This window comes from Pinus tabuliformis, chromosome 2_1, assembly GCF_031772625.1.
Source record: "Pinus tabuliformis cultivar Carrire ecotype Pingquan chromosome 2_1, CPIR1, whole genome shotgun sequence".
Taxonomy (NCBI): Eukaryota; Viridiplantae; Streptophyta; class Pinopsida; order Pinales; family Pinaceae; genus Pinus; species Pinus tabuliformis.
In genome coordinates, this window is record NC_142299.1 from 437,322,933 (window position 1) to 437,347,143 (window position 24,211).

The 24,211-nt window shown below is 35.0% G+C and overlaps 1 protein-coding gene across 1 annotated transcript in view; it reads right to left on the reverse strand.

Annotated features, from left to right (window-relative positions):
• Positions 1-20,663: 20,663 nt before the first annotated feature.
• LOC149200790 (disease resistance protein Roq1-like) overlaps positions 20,664-24,211 on the reverse strand; it is a 40,638-nt gene continuing 37,090 nt past the window's right edge. The window contains exons 6-7 of the mRNA XM_089401069.1: positions 21,061-21,284; positions 20,664-20,836 (exon numbers count right to left, since the gene is read on the reverse strand). Of these exons, the coding sequence (XP_089257195.1) occupies positions 20,664-20,836; positions 21,061-21,284 (397 nt within the window). The remainder of the gene's footprint in view (positions 20,837-21,060; positions 21,285-24,211) is intronic.

The window sequence follows — 24,211 nt, forward strand, 5'->3', positions numbered from 1 at the left end:
CATACATGTGATTTTGCGATCTACGATCTGATCGCATCACAGAGGTAAAGAAAAACAGTTTGCTGCCGCTACTTAATTTTTACTGCAGTTGAAATTATATTTCAACATAGAGGACTCTGCAATCCCTGAGCTTGTGAGCACGTCTTTATTGCGAGTTGTAATTAAAATTAAGCTTCCTGGATGAATAATATCTTTAAGTGGGAAAAATAATGCATCTAGTTGATTAATATGATCAACATCGTCTAAAAGTATGAGAGCCCAGTTAGAAAACGAGATATGCCTTTTGAAGGCCCCCATGCCTTCATCAATGTTGTTTATATGTACATTCGAGAGACTCAAATGGTTAAGAAGGTCACTCTGCAGGGAAAGCAAATTTCCTGATCTGACATCAGACAAGAAGCAAGATCGATCGTAATTTGACATCTCCTGATTGAATAATTCTTTGGCGAGGGTCGTTTTTCCAATTCCGACCAGACCCGCAATTCCCACAATACTGGGCTTCCCGCTTTGCCGTTGAAGTGACACTGTGATGTCCACATCCTTCACTTTTTCAAACAGGCCAGTTGGATATTTAGCGACATTCAGAAGTGGTCTGCGAACTTTTTTCAGAACTTGTTCAACGATCTCATCAACGAGCAGTTCTTCTTCACTGAATAATATCCACAATAAATGTCTGTCTGTAAGGAATGCCTAAAAGATATCGATATCCTTATTGTGTCTGCTACAATAGAAATGGCATTCCTCCATTTCTCAATAGTGTTCGGGTTATGCCGTGGCCTCTTTGTATTGGTTTGAGGATCTATTATTGTCTTCTTTTCTAGCATGCACAGGGCTCGAGCATACGCTCCATTTTCATCCTATTTACACAGAAGGATACACCAAAGTATGCTCAATTCTGGATGGTCCAAAAATACTCTTAATCCATGTTCTTTCAGGCGATGGTAGATATGCTTGGCGGGCCTTCCTTCATGTCAGGACCATGGTGATTTATGAATACATCAAAAACATAGCTGCAGCTATTGCCCTGTGATACGGATGTGGTGGAGGATGTCGAGTAAGTAGCGTCACCAACTGTTGTCAAGTTAATCATATCTGCCATTGGATATAGAATAACGGAGAAGCTATAACCAAAATGTGTTACAGATATTGGGGAATGTGAGCTCAATCTCTATATTTTCGACTGAATGATCTCGCAACTCCAATGAAGTTACCAGCTGCACCTTTGCTACTCTGTCTGTGTATCAATACCTAGTTATTTAAAATATTGAATACTAGTGTATAGGGTTGCTTTCTGTAATTTTCATGTCGCCATATTATCCTCTTCTTTCCTTTATTATTAAATTATTTTTGAATGAATTGGATGGAAAGAATCAATACCGCAATTTGAACCGTGGAAACATGAACTTCCAACCACAGTTTATATTATTGGTTTTTTATATAGCCTAACTATTCATTTGCTTATTGCATCGTGTTTATTTTTTTTCCACAGATGTTACCTATCCTTTGTTGGAAGAATCACCGCACCTCTATAGAATCCGTAATTTCCACCCTGGGGATCCTAGTTACTGGCTTGTAATGTTTACCAACACCTGCGGGTTTTGGTGTAACGGAAAACCTCCACATGGTATCAGAGCTTGGACCCAGGTTCGATTCCCCCAAGTTGCGTTTGAAGGGGGGTGTTGGAAGAATCACCGCACCTCTATAGAATCCGTAATTTCCACCCTGGGGATCCCAGTTACTGGGGATCCTAGTTACTGGCTTGTAATGTTTACCAACACCTGCGGGTTTTGGTGTAACGGCAAACCTCCACATCCTTGTACATTAAAACCTTCAGTACACAAGAAACACTCGCCAGCATAAAATAGATCTTATTTACACTTTTCTTTTCAATAGCCTTATTTTCAGTAGCCAAGAGAAAGTAGACGTACATGCACAACAATGTCACGGTTATGGATTTATTAAATTTTAGTTATTAAGTTGGAATTTGGATTTTAAATTTAATTTGAATATATGAATACAGTTGGAATTTGGATTTTAAATTTAATTTTATCAGAATAGATGAATATATATCGCTATATATTTCTAGTTTTTTTGTTGGAATCTGGTTTAAAAAGAAATTAAAAAATCAGAATGTTGGAGTGTTTGAATTTTTTTTACAATAAAAATGGATTCAGTACTATCAAAAATCCTTAAGACCCAAAATCTTAAATCCTAAAATTTAACAGCTATAATCCAAATTTTCAAAAATTTCTACTCAATTTTATCATAATCTTACCAAAATTTCTATTATTTTTAAACTAATTTCTATTATTTTTTAAACTAATTTGTAGATTTTTTTCCAACACTTATCAGATTCAATGATACTAGTGATGTACGCACACATCAAACAATTACACGTGCATTGATGGTTGTTGATTTCTCAAAGTTGTTGATATTTCAATTTGTGTAGTTGTTGAATTAAAAAGACGCACGAACGATCATCCAAATAATCTTTTACCATCAATCAAATCTGATAGTGTTGATAATTGTTGACTGGACCTTTTGTTGTGGCAGCTTGCGCCGGGTGTGTGGCCGAATTTTGCTCTCAGATAAGCCATCGGAGGTCGTAGATCTGTTGCAAAATCGTTGCGTGAAGGTTGTTGTGGCACTTATCGAATTGATTAGATCTCTGTTTGCACGTGGAGTCAGTTGAGAAAGCAACGTGAGAAGGGCCAAGTTGGCGTAGGGGGTCTGATTTGTCAACTGCGGCGGAAGCCAGGTAGTGGATCGACATCTGCTACGATTTTTTTTTGAGGAGCAGAGAACTTGAGTGCACGGGGGGTATCTTTGAAATCGTTTTTCTCCTTTTGAATATTGTTTTTAGGGGTTATAATATTTTTAAGTTGAAAGTGTTTGGGGTGCATTTTAAAAGGGGGTCATTTTTTTTAAAGAAGGTTTCTATATCCTTCAAAAGGATTTGTTTTGTGCACCCATCTGAAAGGCATTGTATTAAGAGCACTATTTTTAAGATCTGGAGATAGATCCATTTTATTTCAATTGTTAGATGTTGAATGTTTTTTTTGAGATAGACCTGTCAATATGAACAATCAGATGGTAGAAGCATACTTGAATGAGAGCAATAAGTTTGACAGATCCAATTATTTTAATTGGAAATTTAAGTTGCAGACCCTATTGGAGGGGCAAAACGCATGAGCGATTGCAAGCAGTGATGAGATGAAGCCGACCATAGCTACAAGTGGAACAACAACAACAATTCAGTACTAGGAAAAGAGGGAGAATAAAGAAAAAGTGCTCTTAAAATTGTTAATGAAAGATTGTATTATCCCTCACATCCGAGAATGTAAATAAACAAATGACATTTGGACAACTCTCAAGGACTTGTACGAGATCAAAAACACAAATCGCTTGTTGTTTCTTAAAAGAAAGATTCTCTCCATTAAAATGGAGGAGAATGAATCAATGGTTGCATTCATCTTTCGAATCAAGGAGCTCAGAAATAACCTAGGTGACATAGGGGAGACAATGTCAAACATTGATCTCGTCATGATTACCATGAATGGTATCACTGATGACTATCAGATGTTTATCATGGGATTGACTGTGAGAGAGAAAACCCCCAAATTTGAAGAATCGACAGGGATCTTGATGCAAGATGAAGAAAGGTGGATGACTCTGAAACCCCAAAGTTCAGATCTTGCTTTAATGTCAAAAAAGAAGCCCTTCAGAGGGAAGGCAAGTGTAGGACAAAAAGGCGGAGGTACACCAAAAAGAAAACCACCTCAAGGTATGTCTTCAAACAGAAGTGATTCACGACCCAATTGTTTTTATTGTGGTAGAGTTGGTCACATTGCTAAGAATTGCCATTAAAAGAAGCTTGATGAAGGTCGACATATACATAAGAAGCATGCAGGGAACTTTGCTGATGAAGATGAGAATCAAAATCTCAGATTGTTTGTATCTGATTATGCGTACTCTGCTAAGGATGATGAAGCAAAAAATTGGTCTATGGACTTAGGAGCTTCCACTCACATGACAGATAATAGACATTGGTTTGAGAATTTCAAAGAAACGAACAATGGTGCTAATATCTACTTTGGTGATGATAGAGGGTACCAAATCAAAGGGTATGGTAATGTTCTTACCGTATTTCCTGATGGAAATGTTAGGCATATTCAAAATGTAATGTATGTACCAAGAATAAAAAAGAATCTGATCTATGTTTCTATGATAACATATCAGAAACTTAAGGTAGAGTTTTTTAAGTCTTATTGTGTTATTAAAGATCTTCTAGATTGTATGAAGCCAATTGCATCAAGTATTCAAGTGGGAGGAATGTATAAGCTGAATGTAAGAAGTGGACCACACCAAGCCTTGACTTCATCAGTTATCACTGCAGAAGACTTATGGCATCAAAGATTTGGTCATATCAATTTTAATGACCTATTGCTACTTCAGAAATGAGCTATGGTCAATGGTCTTCCATTTTTAACATGGTATTAGGAAGCATTTAGTCAGTAGATTGAGGAAAGCATAATATGGACTAAAACAGGCACCCAAGTCATGGTATGATAAAATTGATTCATTTTTCGTACAACATAGTTATAAAAGAAGTAAAAATGACCCTAATCTGTATATTGTGTTTGATTTTTAACATAAGGGTAAATAGAGTATGTTCCAATATCCGTTTTTTCAATGAACTAGTTACTATTACACTAAGGGCACTTTTAAGATGTTTTTTCAAGACAAGAAATATTTTTTCTTAAAAGGTCATTTTTTATTTTAATTATTTTACATTAAAATTTAATATAAATTAAATTGTCTTGAATATAAAATTTAAGAGAAAAACAATTTGAGACAAAAACAATTTAAGAAAAAACTTTATATTTGGACAAAAATATCTTAAGACAAAATTAAGACAAAAACAATTTGAGACAAAAATATTTCAAGACAAAACTTTATATTTAAGACAAAAACAGTTTAAGACACAAAAAATTTAAGACAAAAGCAATTTGAGATAAAAATATTTTAAGACAAAACTTTGCATTTAAGACAATGGCCACTTAAGACAATAACAATTAAGACGAACCTATTTAAGACAATTAAAAATTAAGGGAAAACCATATCAATTTAAAACAATATTATCTAACAATTGCAAAATTAACTCTGACAGTGCACCCTAAGTCCACCAGTGTGCAGGCTACTATTGTCTCGCGCATATACTGATGTTGCTATTTCACTTACCATTCACGTTATCTTATATAAAGACAATGACCTTTTGTGCTCTTCGTTTTGTGGGGGTAGCCAACTCTGGAGAATGCGACAACTTTCCCCGGCAAGATTTCCCGAACATCAATTCCTCTTATGTCCCTTCGATCTCTATTGATATGATTAGAGAAAACTTGTTTGTCGTTGGATTCGACACTACTACACAGAGGGGGATTTTAAGATAATTTTTTAATATAAAAGAAATCATATGTCTTAAATTTTTCAATATGAGGCACTTGTAAAAAAGGTAAAGGTAAAGGATTAGGGGTTTGTCTTTACATTATTGATGGGTTATTCAGGAAGTGGAGCAATGGAGGCTGACAACAACTAATGGGATTTAGGGAAATGGAGATCACAACAGATGTGTGCTTAGTGAGAGGAGAAATGGAGGCACTTTCGTTGAATATGAATATGCAGTAACATAGTTGGAGTATTTTTCAGGGTCTCCATTAATTGTGCTGTAATTTGTGTTTTTGATCGTTTCATTTATTTTGAATGCTACTTCTATCCACTTGTTGTTGTTATCAACACATTGTTATGTTGGAACTCTTGACTGTCATCGATAACATGGATTAGATTCACCTGAAGGATTGTTGAAAAATGCAGCAAGAAATTCTCAATTTGATTTTGCCTTGATTAAATTGAGAAAATTTGAATTTCCAATTCAGCAGACAATTTGGATGCAGTTAATTTTTGTGACATGACTTGTGTCACCAACTTACTCAATAAATTTGAGTTGGAGGAGTTAGAGTTCAGTTAAGCATGTGTGATTGCTAATTTGTAGCAATTAAAGTCAATTATCTCAAGTTTCTTTTAGTTAAACTAGTTCCAATTGTTGGAAGAACTAGTGGAAGGTCAATTGTGCAGTGAGACTTTAGTCAAACTCAGTGATCATTGAGTTAATTGAAAAATCAACCCAAAATAACTAGTGCATGAAGAGAATTTGAGTTCCCCAGCTATGGTGGAGATTCCAAGGGAGTGTAACATCAGTTGTAGACTAGTCTTGAGTGTACAGGTCTTGCATGCAGTCAGATGATCAACCTTGGGAATTGCAGAATCCATTTTGGAAAAATTCCTAAATAATAGGGGCAAATTTCTCAAGGAATTTCGCAAGGAAATGGGGGCTCAAGTAGAGGCATAAATTGACTAAGTCTAGGTCATAGCTTCTCAGTGAGAAGACAGATAGGTTATTCACTTGCAGTTTGTGCTCAATTGAGCAAATAAATTGTAATACACCTCTATTCATCATATTAATCCAAGCAGGAATTGGGGTTTTTAGTAGATTGCTTTCCCCAGGAAAAATATTGTGTGCATGTGTGTTATTTCTTATAGCATGTTTGAAATTTTTGTTCGAAATTGTGAATTAACTTCCGCAGAGCAGTAGAGTAGGTTTGTGTCTTGTGATTTTGATTAAAACTTCATGAGCAGTTGCAAATCTACACCATAATTTCTACAAGGATGGTGGAGGAAAATTACAAAATATACGTTGGCAGACAATATGCCTACTTCAAAATCTCTACGACAACTTTTGCAAGAAGCAGACGTTAAGGATAAAAGATTAGATTGTGGAATCATTAGTCACAATATTCACAAGGACGGTAATTTTGGCTACATGTGTGGAGGTAAATTGATTAAATGTAGCCTTCATTAGTGCAGTTGCTAGTGTTGTTGGGTGCAATATGTCTAAGCACAATTATCTGAGCTAGATTCAGTTTTTATCATGATTCTAGATGATATCAGAGATCTCTATTGGTTTTTTTGTTTCAAGGTACACTAATAACAATTTTTTTTTTACACTGTAGTTGTTGTTCTACTATGTGGTCTATCAGAGACGCACTAGTTGGTTGTTTTCGTGGTCTTTCTTCTAAACCTTTGCTCCTGTGGATCTTCCTTCTCCTTCTATAGTTTGGGATTGGTCGATCATGGGATTTTTTGGGATCTTAGCTGCTACCTATTGGTCTTCTCTGTGGTCTATCTTAGACGAACTAGCTGGTCATTTTACGTGGTCTTTCTTCTAAACCTTTTCTCTTATGGATATTCCTACTCCTCTTTGGTTTTGAATTGGTTGATCGGGGGATTTCAGATGATATTTACAGCTACGTAAGTGCATTCATTTTGGTTGGTGGAGTTGGTAACATATTTGAATTTTGAATTCTATTAAGAAGGAGTCTCTTGGGGTCATTAATTGGTCCGGGGAAATATTTATTTTCCAAGTTGGCCATTAATTATGAGGGACAATCCCTTAATGGTTTGGGTCATCATTGAAGATATTTGTCAATTGTTTGCTTGATGAGATTTTCTTAATGACATTGGTTGGTGGTGATTGGTCAGCTTATTGTACTTGAAGGCGTGTCCTAGTGGATTAAGTTGGTGATGACCTACATTGAGTGGGGCCTATAATTGATAATTGACATTAATTTACCTTCTCTACATATTTTATCAAGGTTTTTTCAGACACTTCTACATAAGGTATTTTTAGTAATGCTCTCTACTTTGGTGCACATATAGGTGGGGTTGCAAAGTGTCGATGGTGTCAGCTATACAACTGGCCTTTACATCTATCAAGAGGATGTCACTTGATACTAAATGCAATTGGGGCGATCACATGCCATTACTCAATGCGTTGGTACATGAGACTATTGAGGCGGAGAGTCGTGGCTATCCCAAGTCGGGAGTCCAACCCTCTGGGATATCTCTTGTACATGGAGCTATACACGTGCATTCAAATGTTTTGGTATCCCCACCGGCTATTAAACCTAAATGTGGTAATCCATGGAAAAAAAATTCTATCATTCATGGAAAAAGAACGCAATTAAGGTTGATCTGGATTATCAGAAACTCGTTTTTGGTTCTGATGTTTTTTGGGACCGGGTGGTAGGATTAAAACAACGGGCTTTGGTGGGTAAGTGGTATTATCTATGAAGGGATGACTCTCAGATGACGTCTTGCATTAAATAACACTAGTACCCTATTCTTAAGTACTCTCCTCTTTTTGGCATTTTATACAATTAGTGGTTCTGCTTCCACTTTATTAATGATGACGAAGATGAAAATATTTGGGATCGTATTGGGTTGATGGCCATGGTTTCCTCTCTTTACATCAGTGGCATGTGCGATTTGATCGATACCTAGAATTACCATGAAAGAAATTGGTTTGGTATAAACTCCCTAGTTTACCCCTCGTATTCTAGTCACGTGAATCACTCATGATGATCGCCAATTCCATTGGTAAATTTGTTTTCCTGGAGGAAGCAATCATGTTACAGAGAGATAAATGTATCGAATGGATTTCGATGGAGGTGGAATTTGTTGTTGGCCTTAGCACGAAGGTGGAGCTCAATTGTGGTGGCTTCTCTACAAGGCAACAAATTGACTATTGGCCAATTCCTTTTTTCTACCTAGGTTATCATAATGTTGGGCATATTATTGCTGAGCGCCCGTGTAGATTTAGAAATCAGCGAAATGGAATATCAGAGACCACTTGTGATGGGGGTCGTCCATTCACATTTCTAGACTCTCCGACGGCTCAGGAGATTGGTCAACACTCTCTCTCGAGTAAGCTTAAAATCACACCACCTATGACATGTCCTGAGTAACATATTTGTAATGATTTGGTAGCGAGTGTTGTTTCCCTTAGTGATTCTACATTCCATCCTTTACGTATTGTTTCTTCGCATATTCAGCTGCCACATTCTGATGGTATTGAACATCCTTCATTGTTATTTGTACTAGAAATTGCTCCATGTTAAGACAATTTTGAATCTACCCAAACTCTATCTTTTGATGCGAATGGGACAACCTACACTACTCATGACTCATTGATTGTTAGCTCCAACCCTACTCACATTCAATTTGGGACTTTTTCTAGAGATGTTTCTCCTACTAATTTGGTGGGGAGTTATGTCAAGTTTTTCTGCCTTCACCCTGCTATCCATCTGGAGACCTTGCTAATTCATTCACCCTCCTCTCCTAAGATCTCTATTAGTCCCAATTCACATCATAATGTGACCATTATGAAGGAATATTTTTTGAAAACTTTGAATTGTTCGAATGGGGCTGATAGTGATCTTCACAATCTTTCTAGAACATTATATCTTGGTACGTCATAGTTTTTTCTACTTTCTCTCTTATTCGGGCCCTTAGAGATTATTTTCCAGATTATGAGGGATTACCATGATAATCACATCCTTAAACGTGAGGGGCTTTGGGAGTGTCGAAAAAATCATCATACTCCGGCACTTGATTGGGGTTAATCATCCCTCTATTATCCTTTTACAAGAGACGATGATGATTGGAGACAAAATTTGGCCCAATCTCCTATACATTTGTCTTAGGTGGTGGGTATGTGTTGTGGATTCTTTGAGTTTATCTGGAGGTCTTGCAGATTTTTGGGATCCTAAGGTCATGAATTTTCTTGCCTAAAAATCCTTTGCGTGTATCCTTCTATCTAGTTTCATCAGGGGCTTGAAGGACATATTTAATATTCTTAATACATATGTGCCATATTCTTCCAGAAGATACTTTTGGGATAAATTGGAATCCTGCAACCTATTAAATATGGTATCCATTATTTTGGCGGGGTATTTGAACCTCACCATTGAAGATAATGAGGTATGGGGGGGTCACTACAGACTGGACCCATTGGCGGGGTACTTCATTGATTTTTTGGCAGGATCCACTTAATGGATATTTTTTCGGCTCCCTTTATTCTAACCTAGAGAAATGGTTGGGCTGGGTCCACAAGCATCGCTAAGAGACTTGACCATTTCATGCTTGACAATGTTAGAATTAAAATTGGTTTCATCTTCATCTCCTTCTCTAGGATAAACACTTTTCAAATATATAATAAAATCAGCTATATCATGTCACTCACCATTTATATAGGTCTTCAATGGAAGATAGGAAAATGGTTCTCTCTGATTCGTAGTATTTTACATCATTGTAGACTGCTAGAAGGAATACTTGGACATCTTCTGTTGACGTTGGAATCAAATATTACACAATATCTCAATTGTCATTTTTTTTATTTCTTCCAACTTTCTAATGCAGTGCCAATATTCCATTATGTTATTCTTGATTACGTTTTAGAAATGACCATTGACAGTAAAATTATTTGCATGCGGTCTTTGCCCTTACAGGATTTTTTATTGAATCACGACTATGATTTTTTTCATATTTGAGTGCTTTAATTCTCATTTTCTTATCAACTGCTTCCATTGACGAGCCATATGAGTGGTACCTCAAGGATGCTCGCAATCCCCTCCAATCACAATGTTGTTATGGGATCACAGAAACCCACAGACAGACCAAACTGTTCCTCTACATAAAATCTTGGGACAAAGGAAAGCCTGTTTTGGGGCCCAATTGTAGTCTAGATTGTGGGGGCGGTGCCTCCCCAAGGTAACATCAAAACCCAAGTACATCATTCCCAATAATCAACTAAAGGAATCATGGAAGTTTATGAACGACCATGCCTTGATTTATAAGTTGATGGACATTCAATTTAAGGAGCAAGATATAGTAAAATGGATCCAAAAGAAATAGAGATTGGTGGGTCCAACAAAACTTCGAATGAGGGCCAAGGGTTTCTTCACATTGATCTTTGTAGATTTGGAATACCACAAGAGAATGTTTGAAAATGGCTCTTATTTCATGTACAAAGTTCTTATTCTTTTGCATGCTTTCACAATGTTTGAAATTGTTGAATTGGTTTTGAGTATCAACCACATCAAGGACTTTTGCTCCAAATGTTGCAATTGATGCTTTCATTGTCATCATGGAATAGTAACAATTTAATGCTACTCTTTCCTACGCTACTGCCAAGTTACAGCTTTTCCTTTGCAACATGTGGTGCACTTTCTAGTTAATAATCACAAATAATATGTCGTAACATATATTAACCAAACTTCATTACTTATAGTTGTGAATATAGGAGCAAGATTATTAATAATGTAGTATGTAGCATTATATACCTTTTACCTGTTGCAATGCAAAGTTGGGATATCTTCTTTGTCATTGGAATTGAGTGGGTGCTTCTTACAACACTTTAGAGCTATTCATTTGTCACCTTATTCTGTTTGCACAGGAATTCTATAGTGAGATGTGCTTTTCATCCCCTAGAATAGTTGGCCTTGTGGACAAAAATATTTTTAAAAACTGACCAACCTATTAATAGATTAATTTTTGTCAAATCCCTATTTTGTTCTTTACATGTTGTTTTGGCTTTTTCTTCTTGCATTGGATGCCTTTTTGGTACGTAAATGCAAGGTGAGTTGCCTCTCTGACAAAATTTGTTATTTAAAAACATGAAACAATGTCTTCATATGTTAGGTAGTTTCATTTTTATTGAACCTAAATTCATTTTCATGTTTAACCTCTATTTGGCATCAAATAAAAATGCATAAGGGATCATTTTTTTTTCCTTACCATGATGTCTAGGCAGTAAAGGTGCAGAATTTCTAAACTAAAGAAGCATATCCACTTCATTTCAAGGTATATAGGATGCATGAATTATAGTTGTGGGTATGAATGGTAGAACATGGAAGAACCCTTGGAGGTATGGGCTCACTATGTGGAGCATAGTATGATCTATGCATACACAAGAGTTCACATGCAGGGTCTTACATGAAATATTTTGTTATACTAGACTTTCCCTTTCATCTGTACTAAACTACAACTTCAATCGAAATTTAAAAATAAACTTAGTACAAATTGTACGGAAGCTTGACATGAGGCAAATTTCTAGATAATTTTTGCAAATCTTGTCTAAGATAAGCGAGTAATAACTACAATGATTTCACTAAAGTGAGTACATGGAAGATTTGAACAAACGACATTGTTTATCTATTTTCTGATGCTTTCTTTTTTAGTTTCCCAGGGATAATTCCATAGATGAATAAGATAAATTTAATGTCCAGTGAATGACCACAAAGTAGGTCAATGTGACTCAAAAATATGATGCAGTAGTGACACATCGAATGTGTGGAATGAACTCCCAAAATCTGAAAGATAGAACACTAAACTTCCCAAATAACCAAAGGCATAAACATATGCGACATGAAAAGGGCTACTCAGCGTCATCAGAAGAGGAAGCCCCTAATCTCACAACAGAAACAACAGTGGCCGTAGAAGAGGAAGATAGAAAGAATGAAAATTGTGTTTTCAATGAATAGTTTTCTTGTGATGCACAATTATCATGCTATGACTTACTCACCTAGATAATATCATTGAAATGCCCTTGTAGGTGTACATCAAATATCAAATTACTACCTCAATTATTCATCAAGAGAAACGAAGGCATCAATTCTCATTCAGAAACTTCTGCCTGAACTCCACTTGATTGTAATTTGCTGAAATCTTTGATTTCATATTGAGTCATGATCGAAGCAGATGCAGGCTTTAAATACATGTCAATGTCGCACTGTATATCACCTTTATATTTCTTATGTGTAGCCCTTTAACTTTTAATGATAATGATTGGGCTAGACTCGTGTTGTGATCCTCCTTGATCATCTTCCCCATTTTGAGAGAAAAGAAGGGAGGCTCCTTGCTAAAATACTCTCATGTTTGAAATCAAAGAAACACCCTAAAGTTATGTTGTCCATACAAATATTTTTCTACCCTTTAGTATGGAATTGGTAGTAGTTGTTCTGCACATGGACTTTTCACATTCTCATGCTTATTATTTTGGAAGATCTCACACTTACTATCTATCTTCGAATTTCTTTTTTTATATACTTGTTCAACAGAAACATTTCTTTCTTTACAAGCCTAATCATGAGTACATTATGAATAAGTGTAACACCATATCTCATGATTTCGGAGCCTGTTTGAGGCGAAATTTTACATCACCAAAATCATCTCGTTGAAAGGAACCTAATGAGAGGTTGCTTTATGTATATTTTGTCTTATTGTATATAATCATGGAACACTGAAGACAATGTTCCCCTCATAGGGGGGAGGTTGTAACAACCCTAAAACCCTTGCATGTACATTTTCTTATTGGTTAGTGTGGTAATGTCATCATTTTATCATATAAAAGTTAGTAAACATGTTATTAGTCCCCACCACTTCAGGGCTGTAGGGACTATTTTTGCACTATTCCCGCACAAAAACCACAATTGTTCGAGTCATTTTAACCCAATGTTTTAGATTTATATTTTATAGAACATTTTTTCATTTACCTATGAACATATATACAATGGTTATTTAAACCCATACATAACTTGGAGGTCTTATTTGGCCTCATATTGAAGCAAGACATATTGAAATTTAGGGTAAATGTGGATTAATACAAAGAGTCTCAAAGAGTTTTCGGTTTATGTTAACTAATGCTAACATTAGTTAGAAACATAACCCATATCTTGTTTACCGACATGCAGACACGACAATATTATGTCATGACATGGTTTTGAATTTTTTTTTTGGGAGAAGTCCATACCTTGTTCCATGTTCAAAGCTCAACCTTTCCTTTGCAGGAAAGGGACTGCCTGGAACTGCCGAGGAAATCTTGGCTTGGTTCCAGTCTAACCCTTACCCTTGGAATGGGTCAAGGTCTTTCTCTATTCTCAAACACATAATTGCAATTCAATTCTTTTGGTTTATATTACAAGATTTTCCAGTTTTCATTATAATCTCTATGTCTCCACACCGTTTTGTGACTTTGGACCCCCGATGATGACTATAAAAGTTGGACTGTGTTAAAGTTTAATATTTACAGGTTTGGATATCGGGAAAGAAAGCAACATACTTTTTGCTCATACACACTATTTTAAGAGACAACTTATTTTTAGTTTGACCTACTCATAAATAACAGACAAAATACTTATCTGTTCTTTTCAAGAAATAACCTCTTACATGCATATTCTCTTGTATGGTTTTCTATTCACAAAATCACATCTGCTTCTACCATCTTTACTAGTTTTAGTAGATTATCATGACAAATTCCAGTTTGCAAATCACATAACAACTAGTGGATTTCAAGGGAGTTACTCACAATAGCTTTATAAGAGGAAAAACCCTTAATTAGTTAAACATTTATCTGCTATTTTGACGTCCAATTTCTCCCTCGAACTCTCTCGAGTTCCTCAATCTAACTTAGGCAACAGTTTTGAATTCACTGGCATCAGGACCTCCAAGTCCAACCTAGAATATTACTTTCTTTCAACAGAGGAAATCAATCAACTGAAGTCCCCCACTGGCTCTCTCAGCTCAAGGGAAAAATACTTCACAGACATGGTCATGAGTTTTTTTTTCTCTCCTCCCCTTCCCCTCATCTTTGGGGAAATGAAGAAAATATATAAATGTTCCTAACTCTTAAGTGTCTTGTATCATATATATGTATATATTTATTTATTTTAAAGGCCCCATTGGTAAATTCTAAGATTTCTTATAGGGATAATGTTTTTTTTTTAATAATAACTAATTACCATTTCAAAAAACTAGTCCAGAATCCATCATTTCTTCTACTTAGTAAATTACTTAGTTCACAACAGTGAACGTAACTAATAAATATTTACAACACCTGAGGTGTCACAGAAAAAGTTTAAATTAATTTTAACAAAATTTATATAATCAATTCAACCTTGAAACGTCATTGTGTCTAGCTCAAATGGTTGAAAGGATAAATTGTTATGATCTCTATCCAAGCTCATATCTCATTTATGACATGATTAATCTTCATGATGACCTCATAAATTAAAAATTTAATAGATTGAGAATTAAAAACATCAAAAGAAAAAGAATTATTGGAATTGCAAATAACAATTATTGAGATACCTTGTAGCTGAAAGGATAAATTATTATAATCTTTATCCAAGTTCAAATCTTAATTATGGCATGATTACTTTTCATGATGACGACTTAAATTAATAATTTAAAAGATTGAAAATTAAAAATATTAAAAGAAAATGAATTATTAGAATTGCATGTATCAATTGTCCAAATACATTCAATTGCAAATTTCACCAAAAATTATATAATTAGATGTTGATAATAATTTGTTAGAAAAACTAAAACTTTAAATATTCATTAAATTAAATACTTAATTTTTAATTTCCCCTTTTGTAAATGATTAAATTTTAATATTCTCATATATATATATATATATATATATATATAAGATGAAATATATAACAAATAAAATGTTATTTTAATTTTTCATATTTTGAACACTTCTTATATTTCTAGTTTTAAACTCATTTATTCTTTCTTTTTATATTTTTGATACAAATTTAGATGTCATTACAATAATATTTATCAATGTTATTTGTAAAAATTGATATAGGTGAGAAAAATGACAATCATTCCTCACAATAATTTGATAAACTTAAATATATTAGATAAATTTACATTCCTTAAAAATAAAAATAACTCAATTTAAACTTGATTGAATATTTTTTTTAGTTTCTTTTATTTAAAATTCAACTAAATTTTTAAAACTTTATTGAAATTGTAAAATTATTGATTGAAATTGTACAATCTAAAACGGTGATTTTTTCTAAAATATTCAATATATTTGTACTTTCAAAAATACAATTTCATTCCAATTATATAACAAAACTCTAATTATAATTCTTTGGAAAAAATTCCAAATCATATAATAATTGAATTTTATCTAGTTATAATTTTTTGAAAAAAATCCAAATTATATAATAATTACATTTTTATTTTAATAAATTTGTAAAAAATTCATATATGAATTTTTTTTACCAAATTTAATAAATATTAAATATAAAAAACATGATAAACAATTTTTCATTTAACTGTTTAGACTTATGAAACCAACTTAAAACTTTTTATTGGGAAGGACACTGCTTTTTTGCCCGGAAAGTTACAGAAATTCTGGTCATATTTTGAGAAGATCGAGCAAGTCTAAGTTACAATGGTTAAACTTCAAAATCTTAAGTGTCTTAGATAAGATTTTTTGAAATTGTCCAGATTCCAGCAACTTTTGACCATCAACACAATTCCTCCACATCCGTAGACGACTCTCTTCTTATTTAAACAAATCTTTATATTATTATAAAAAAATTAAAAATTTAAAAATATTAAAATTTCATTAAAATAAATTTTTAAATACATTTTATATTCATATAAAAAACAATTTTACACAAAAGTTGGCTAATATAATACTTTTAAATACATTTATTGATATAACCCAAAAAAATAAAAAAATCATGCAAATATATATATATATATATATGGAAAAGTATATATACAAACATTTACGAAAGAGTGGCAACACATTATCGGAGTCGTGTTGAATTGTTTGGACGGCCAAAAGTGGTTGGAATCTGGGCGAAAACAATTCAAAAAATCTTGTAGACACTGTTTGAATCGTGTTTTTGATGGTCGAAATAGATTCAGCACCATCAAAACGGAGGAATTTGCCCGGACTGCCAAAAGTGGTCGGAGCAAAAAAAATTCAAAAAATCTTGTAGACACTGTTTGAATCGCATTTTTTATGGTGGAAATAGATTCAGCAGCATCAAAAATGTTTAAAACACCTAAAATTTTGAAGTTTAATAACTATAACTTGGATTTACAAAAATCCTTCCTGGATTTTCTCTAAATATACCGTGAATTTTCATAACTTTCCAGACAACTCCTCCCCAAGTTAGACTACACAGAGATTATCACCCATTGAAAAAACCCAAAACTATGGGATAGATTAAACAATCCAATATTATGGCGCCATGATCAATTTGCGCACCATAAAGTCAAATACAAAAATAAATCCATTCATTCCAGGGAGATCAATGGGGTGCAATATCGGGGCGTGCGACTGATCGATTTAATACCTACTACATTGCAGTTTAAGACATTAAGACACCTCTCAAGCATTTCCAACGACCTCAAAATGCTAAAAAGAATCCATTCATTACAACGGAGATCATTGGGGTGCAACAACCTGGTGCGGCTGATTGATTTAATACCTACAACATTGTCGTTTAAGACATTAAGACACCTCAAGCATTTCCAACGACGTCAAATTTGCAACATCTGTAGATTGCAATACCCTTCCAATGTTCCAAGTGAAAACGTTGGAGTCCCATCAAATTTCCGAAGGAGCGTGGGAGACTCTGCATGGTGTTGCCCCTGCGCCAACCCGTCAAGTTCCCAACCGACCCTGAGAGCTTTGTATAGTTTGCACAGCGGAGAATCTACCCAATCGAAAGAGTTTGAAGCCCCGTCAAGTTCTCAACCGACTCTGGTAATGTCTGCAGAGCAGAACACCCGCCACAGTAAAGACTTTGGAGCAGGCCTGGAATCCTAGAATTTCAAATCTTCTCTGCCTATCAAATGGAAGTTTGATAACGTTTTTGTATGTTTTTGTATTTTTCATGTCTTTCATTTTAACTTCTATGCAAATCTGTGAATGTCAACTTCCCCTTATCTAGAAATCCTCTTTTAACTACTTTTGCATCTCAAATTTCATTAATCTTCTTCTAAAAGTACCTTGTTTTTCCTAAGAATTGTTGCAATTTTATTCTATAGTAATATATTTGGTTTAATTCTCTTTTTAATCATATAGTCTCTTATTTTCAAATGAAAAGAATAAATTATTTCATTCTCAAATTTATTTTATGTTATAAAATATTCGACATTAAAAACTACTTCAATTTGCAAAGTGGATTTAAGTATATAGATTTTGTTATTCATATAATAACTTTCTATGAAAAATAATTAGACCTTAATTCCATTAATTTTTATATCTTTAAATTTTATCTGATTTTAATTTAGTATATATCTATGCGAATGTAAGAGAGAGAATTGATAAAGGAAAAAACTACTGAGACTTATACAAAGCTTTTGGCTAAAAGATTTATAATAATGAGATACCCATAATTTATTTTTATTCTTACTCATACAAAGCATTATAAATTCTTCAGACTTTTGAAAATATAAGCAAAACAACTAATCCTTACTTCTTATTTAAGAGTTATGTGTTATAATTATATTAAATTGAACTTAAATTTCATTTAATCATTAAAACAGTTAATTTATAAAACAACCCAAAATATATTATAACTAATTAAATCAACATTAAACCTAAAAAAACAATTAAATTATTTTTTAAAACCCACCCAAAAATACAATTAAAATATTTTAAAAAATATACAATAGTATTTTGAATTTTTTTTTTTAAATAAGAAAAGCTTCCAATATCAAGTGCATACCACTCCCGAAACAACTAAATTTTTATTAACTTCAAACCATGTACATTCATAAAACTCATAAAACTAACCGCCTCAATCAAACTTACAAGCTCCACTATCACATTGGGAGTAAGTCCTAGCATTTCTTTAGCAAGTCAAAAACACCTCAAAATACTTCTGTGCTTTATTGGACTGATAGCAACAATGTAAACTATAGACATTTTAAACCCTGGTTGGGCATGCGAGTGGGATCAAGATGGCCTCTCAACTCTTGAGGAAGTGTGAAGTTTTAAACCCTGGTTGGGCATGCGAGTGGGATCAAGATGGCCTCTCAACTCTTGAGGAAGTGTGAAGTGTTAAACCCTGGTTGGGCATGCGAGTGGGATCAAGATGGCCTCTCAACTCTTGAGGAAGTGTGAAGTGCATAAGTACGCTTATGTCAATAAATTTAAAGTTTTGGGTGCATTCAATGTTATTGGTATGAAAGCTATCTCAATCGATTTAAATTTGAATATGTGAAGTTTCAAAATGCATATGACAAGTTCACACAAACGAATAACATATCAAATTTGGAATTTGATATATGCAACCAACCATATTATTATATAATAACTATTTTAAAAACTTATAATCATATGGTGTCTTCTTAAAAGATTATCCCAGAAAGTTTTTAGTTGAGATAACAATTTGGTTATTAGGATTGTACAAAGTTTGAACCCTTAACAAATCCAGTGATAAACACACAAATTCTAACTAGAAGTAATTATGGGTGTTATAGGACATTGCATTATACAAAAAATTGACATGAATGATATAGATAAAAGATCAATTGCATTAGGTTTCCAAAAATAAAAATATTCTACGAAAAATTTTATGAGTATTCCAAAAAAAATTGATAAAATGTTAGACCACCTATTGTATTGAAAGAAAAAAATTGACTTGAAAGATGATAAATTCAAAGAGAAAACAATAGAAAGAGATATGGTGCACTTAGAAAATCAGAAATCGAATTTGAAAACATAAAATTATGATAATAAACTAATGCTAACGTACTTAACAATATTTAAATATTTAAACAAAAATGATAACAATCTACTCACAAAACCATTTGAACCATTTATAATAAACCAAGCTCTTTAATTTTCAATTTGAATTAACAAAATAGATCATGTTTTACCATGGAGGAATACCGTAATTTTAAAAAATTGTGTCATATCCTCCTCTCCTTCCATTTCTGCACAATTCCAAAAGCATCTTAATCGAAAAGGTTATGGCAGCGGAGGGCAAGTCGTCCACGCTGTACTCGACAATATTCGCCTCCATATGAATAGTAGGACTGCAATAGAAAGGCTTGTGAAACGATTCCTACAGCCAAAAGGGAATTCTCCGCATGAGATGGAGTCGGTGCCGGAATCCTGTGGGAAATGGGAAAGGCCCAAGGGTGTGAGGCGTAGTTGAAGATGGGGATGGGGAACCCTGTTTTTGCAGCGCTGTTTTAGAAAGATTACATTGGCATTTGGAACACAATCTGAGTGCACTAAATGATTGTGATATGGCATTGTATTTTGATTAATAAGCTTTCACCGTATTTGAGTTACTATGGGCACGCCAGAGAGATTGAGGGTGCAGAATAGTTGTTGGAAACGTGAATTCCTAGACATAAATATTCAATGCAATTATGCTTTATCGCGGAGTTGTAGATTTAATACAGACACGCTCGAGAGATTGAGAATGCAACCAACTACCTGTATTTAAACTTATGCTGAGAGGAAAATCCCTTCAAAGGTATAGGTATTATAATTTTTGACAATTTAAATTTGAAATCAGACGTCATTCTGACAGGTTGCAGATATCAAAGAGACGTCATATGTGACGGGTTAAATTTTAATACGTCTTAAAAGACGTCAAATTCCAGGCGTGCTTTGGAGGCATATCAAGTTCCATATCGAGTTTGGGAGCACCTGCAAAGAAGAACACCCACTCAAGTGAAGACGTTGGAGGCTCGTCAAGTTGCCAACCCACTCTGGGAGTGTTGACAAAGTGAAGAACTGGCCCAGGTGAAGCCATTGGAGGCCCGTTACATTCCCAATCCAATCTAGGAGTGTCTGCAACATTTGCGTAAAGGCGCATCAGCGAAAGTGAAGACGTTGGAGGTTGGTCAAGTTGCCAACCCACTTTACGAGCGTCTGCAGAGCAAAGCACTGACCCAAGTGAAGATGTTGGAGGCCCGTTAAATTCCTAATCCAATCTGGGAGTGTCTACAACGTTTGCATAGCGTCGCATCAGCCAAAGTGAAGACGTTGGAGACCCGTCAAATCCCCAATTGAGTCTGGTAGCGTTTGCATAATCGAACACCCTCCCAAGTGAAGCCGTTGGAGACCTGTCAAGCTCCCAAACGAATCCGGGAGCATCTGCAGAGCAGAGCATCTACCCAAGTCAAGATATTGGAGGCCTATCAAATTCCCAATAGAGTCTGGGAGTGTTTGTAGCGCGCAGCACCCACTCAAATGAAAACGTTGTAGGCTTATCAATTTCCCAACTGAGTCTGGAAGCATCTACAAAGAGAAGCACCCGTCTAAGTGAAAAAGTTGGAGGCCCATCAAGTTTCCAATCGATTCTGGGAGCCTTTGCTGACCAGAACATCCCCCCAAGTCAAGACGTTGGAGACCCGTCAAATTCCCAATCGAGTCAGGCAGCCTCTGCAGAGAGAAGCACCCACCTAAATCAAGACTTTGGAGTGACGGCAAGTTACCAACCGAGTTTGGGATCATCTGGAGAGTAGAGCACCCCTCCAAGTCAAGACTTTGGAGTCCCGTTAAATTCCCAACCGAGTCTGGGAGCGTCTGAAGAGTAAAACAGCTGCATAGGTCCAAAATTTGAAGACTCGGTTAAGTTCCCCGGTGAGTTTGGGCGCGTCTGCAGACTAAGAAATACTTTAATCCAACGTGTCTTAAGGAATCCATATGACATAATTCATTTGGGAAAATTTCAAGGTGACTCTCGTACAAGACAAATTTTTGGAGGTGCTTCAACGTTCTAATGGACTTTGGAACTTTTGAAAGGGGAGCACGAATATACAATTCCCTCAATTTGAGAGGTGCATGCAATGTACGTTAATAAAGTGTGTTTGACACTGTAAATGTGAACATTTTGGCATTGTGGTATGCAAAGACGATTATCAAGCGCAAGCGATATTTATAATTTGGGGAAAAACAAAACAAAAATCTGCTTCAAAGAAAAAAGAAAAGATTACCTGAGATTCATGTTGCCATAGTGTTTGCTGGTGGCTCACCTTCTGTATATATAAAACTCGTAAAGTTTTAAGTGAAATCGAGGAAGGTAAGGATAAGTATGGGAAATTCTCCCAACGGAGATATATTAGTTGTGGTAACTGCCAAACCCGGAATAGGCGTTCAACAAAATAACCTTCAGCCCTAACCAGTTGTAAGCATGTTAGGTTGAAGCTGTCCGCAAGGGTTTCCAAAGATTGTTCAGAGACATTTCCGTGAACCATGCTAATTCCACGCACCTGAATCGATCACCTCGAACTTTTAGAAACAAGATGGTCAATCTTGAAAAGTTGTAATACTTCAAAACTTCAAAAGATTAACACAACTTTATTTTGAAGCCCGTTGAAATCTACAAAATGCTTATAGGAGATTGCGTCAAAATATTATGAAGAAGGTTGTTAGTCATCCACCAAAGCCGAAGCTCACATCCAGGAGTTTCCTGTGCGAGATCTCTGCTAAGGTCTCTAACATGGTCATGCATTCATATACAATTTTCACTGTCGACCTCGACAAGGCATATGTTCTCTAGGTTACGAAGACCCAGCCATCCTTCCCAATCAGATTTGCGTTGGAAATAATAATCACACCCACTGCAATAAACACCCTAATAGCAACCATACTTGTCAGAAGTATTTTTTCAGGTTGCTTCATTGTTTGAATATGGAAGGAATGAAGCCAGAATAGAAGTACCACGCGAACCATTCTATAGCACATCGCATGAAGTTTAGCAAATATGGGCAAGCATTTACAGCGCGACTGTTGTCCATACTCCATAAACACCTGTGCGATTACTGTCCACACTCAACAATAACATTGTATTAATTATTTTTCTTTGTCATGTATTAATGTCAAATTCTATGTTGAGATAAATATAGATGTAAAAGTCATTTTGTAAGTGAGGGAAAGAGAGGTTGGGTAAGTTAGACACCTAGAGTCTGTGAGGAGAAAATCGTAGAGCAAATTTTGGTGGGTGTGTGGAAACAACAGTTACTATGTTTTACTGTGTGTTATTCTGCAACCCCTCGTGAAGTGTAAATCACTGTAAACCTTTGTTTTACTTGGTGAATGAGCGCGGTCTCATATAAATGTATTTTCATGAATTAGAATTTAATCTTAAGTTTTTATTGTGTTGCTCCAAGCTTACTCTGTTTTACTTTGTTTTTTTTTTGTTGTGAGTGAATTCTGTGTTTTTTAAGCCTCGGGATAGCTACGTGAAATCCTTGTATAGCTGCGCCAAAATCCTTAACGCATGTGAACTCTCCGCAAAACTACTTTCCTATGCTTCTTCTCCCCTCTGTCTCTCCCCCTAAATCCTATTTTCTAACATGGTATTAGATCAGGTTAAACTCTGTTAATGTAAAAACAAGCGTTTTCAGGTTAAACTCTGTTAATGTAAAAACAAGCATTCTCGAGTTAAACTCTGTTAATGTAAAAACAAGTGTTTATATTTACTAGAAGTTAAAATTGATTTGAGGGCAGATTGTTTTTAGCATATTTACGAGCAGGCAGAAAGTTTTTTTCTTACACTTAGAAATGGAAACATCAAGCAAAAGATTGACTAATCCTCAAATACCTCAGTTTAAAGGCAAAAATTATGATTATTGGGCTATTACAATGAAGGCCATGTTTTCTTCTCAAGACATTTGGGATTTGGTGGAGAATGGTTTTCAAGAACCAGCAGATGCAGCAGCATGCAATGTCCTGTCTCAAGCAGAAAGAGAGTTGTTAAGAGAAAACAAGAAGAAGCATGCAAAAACCCTCTTCTACACTTTTCAAGCAGTTCATGAAAGTGTTTTCCTAAGGGTTGCAGTAGTAATGAAGTCCAAGCAAGCATGGGACACCCTCCAGACAGCCTACCAAGGCATGGTAAAAGTCAAGACAATAAAGCTGCAAATGTTGAGAAGAGACTTTGAAACACTTTGTATGAAAGAGTCTGAGAATGTAGACTCATTTTTTTCACATGTAATTGGGCTAGTTACTCAAATCAAGTCATTATGGTGAGACACTTGAGGAAAGGAGAATAGTTGAGAAAGTTTTGAGAAGTTTTCCAGCAAGATTTGATGTCATTATTGTGGCCATAGAAGAGACAAATGATCTCTCACAGTTCTTAGTGGATGAGCTTAATGCATCACTGGTTTCTCATGAACATAGACTGAATAGAGAAACAAGCTCCTTATTGGAGCATGCCTTCAAAACACAAGTATCATTTGGTCAAGGTCGAGGCAGAGGAAGATCATATGCTAGAGGAAGAGGAAGAAGACCACACAGAGGTGGAAGAAGCAGCCCTTCAAGCTCAAATGGAATAGGCAACAATCAAAATCCAAGTCAAGGCCTAAGCCAAAATCAAGCACAAGGTCATAGGTATGATAAATCTCAAGTTCAATGTCATTACTGTAAGAAGTATGGTCATTATGCAAATGAATGTAGAAAGAAGCAATATGAAAAACCAAGCGTAAATTTCACAAAAGAAAGTTAGAACCATGATAACATGTTTTT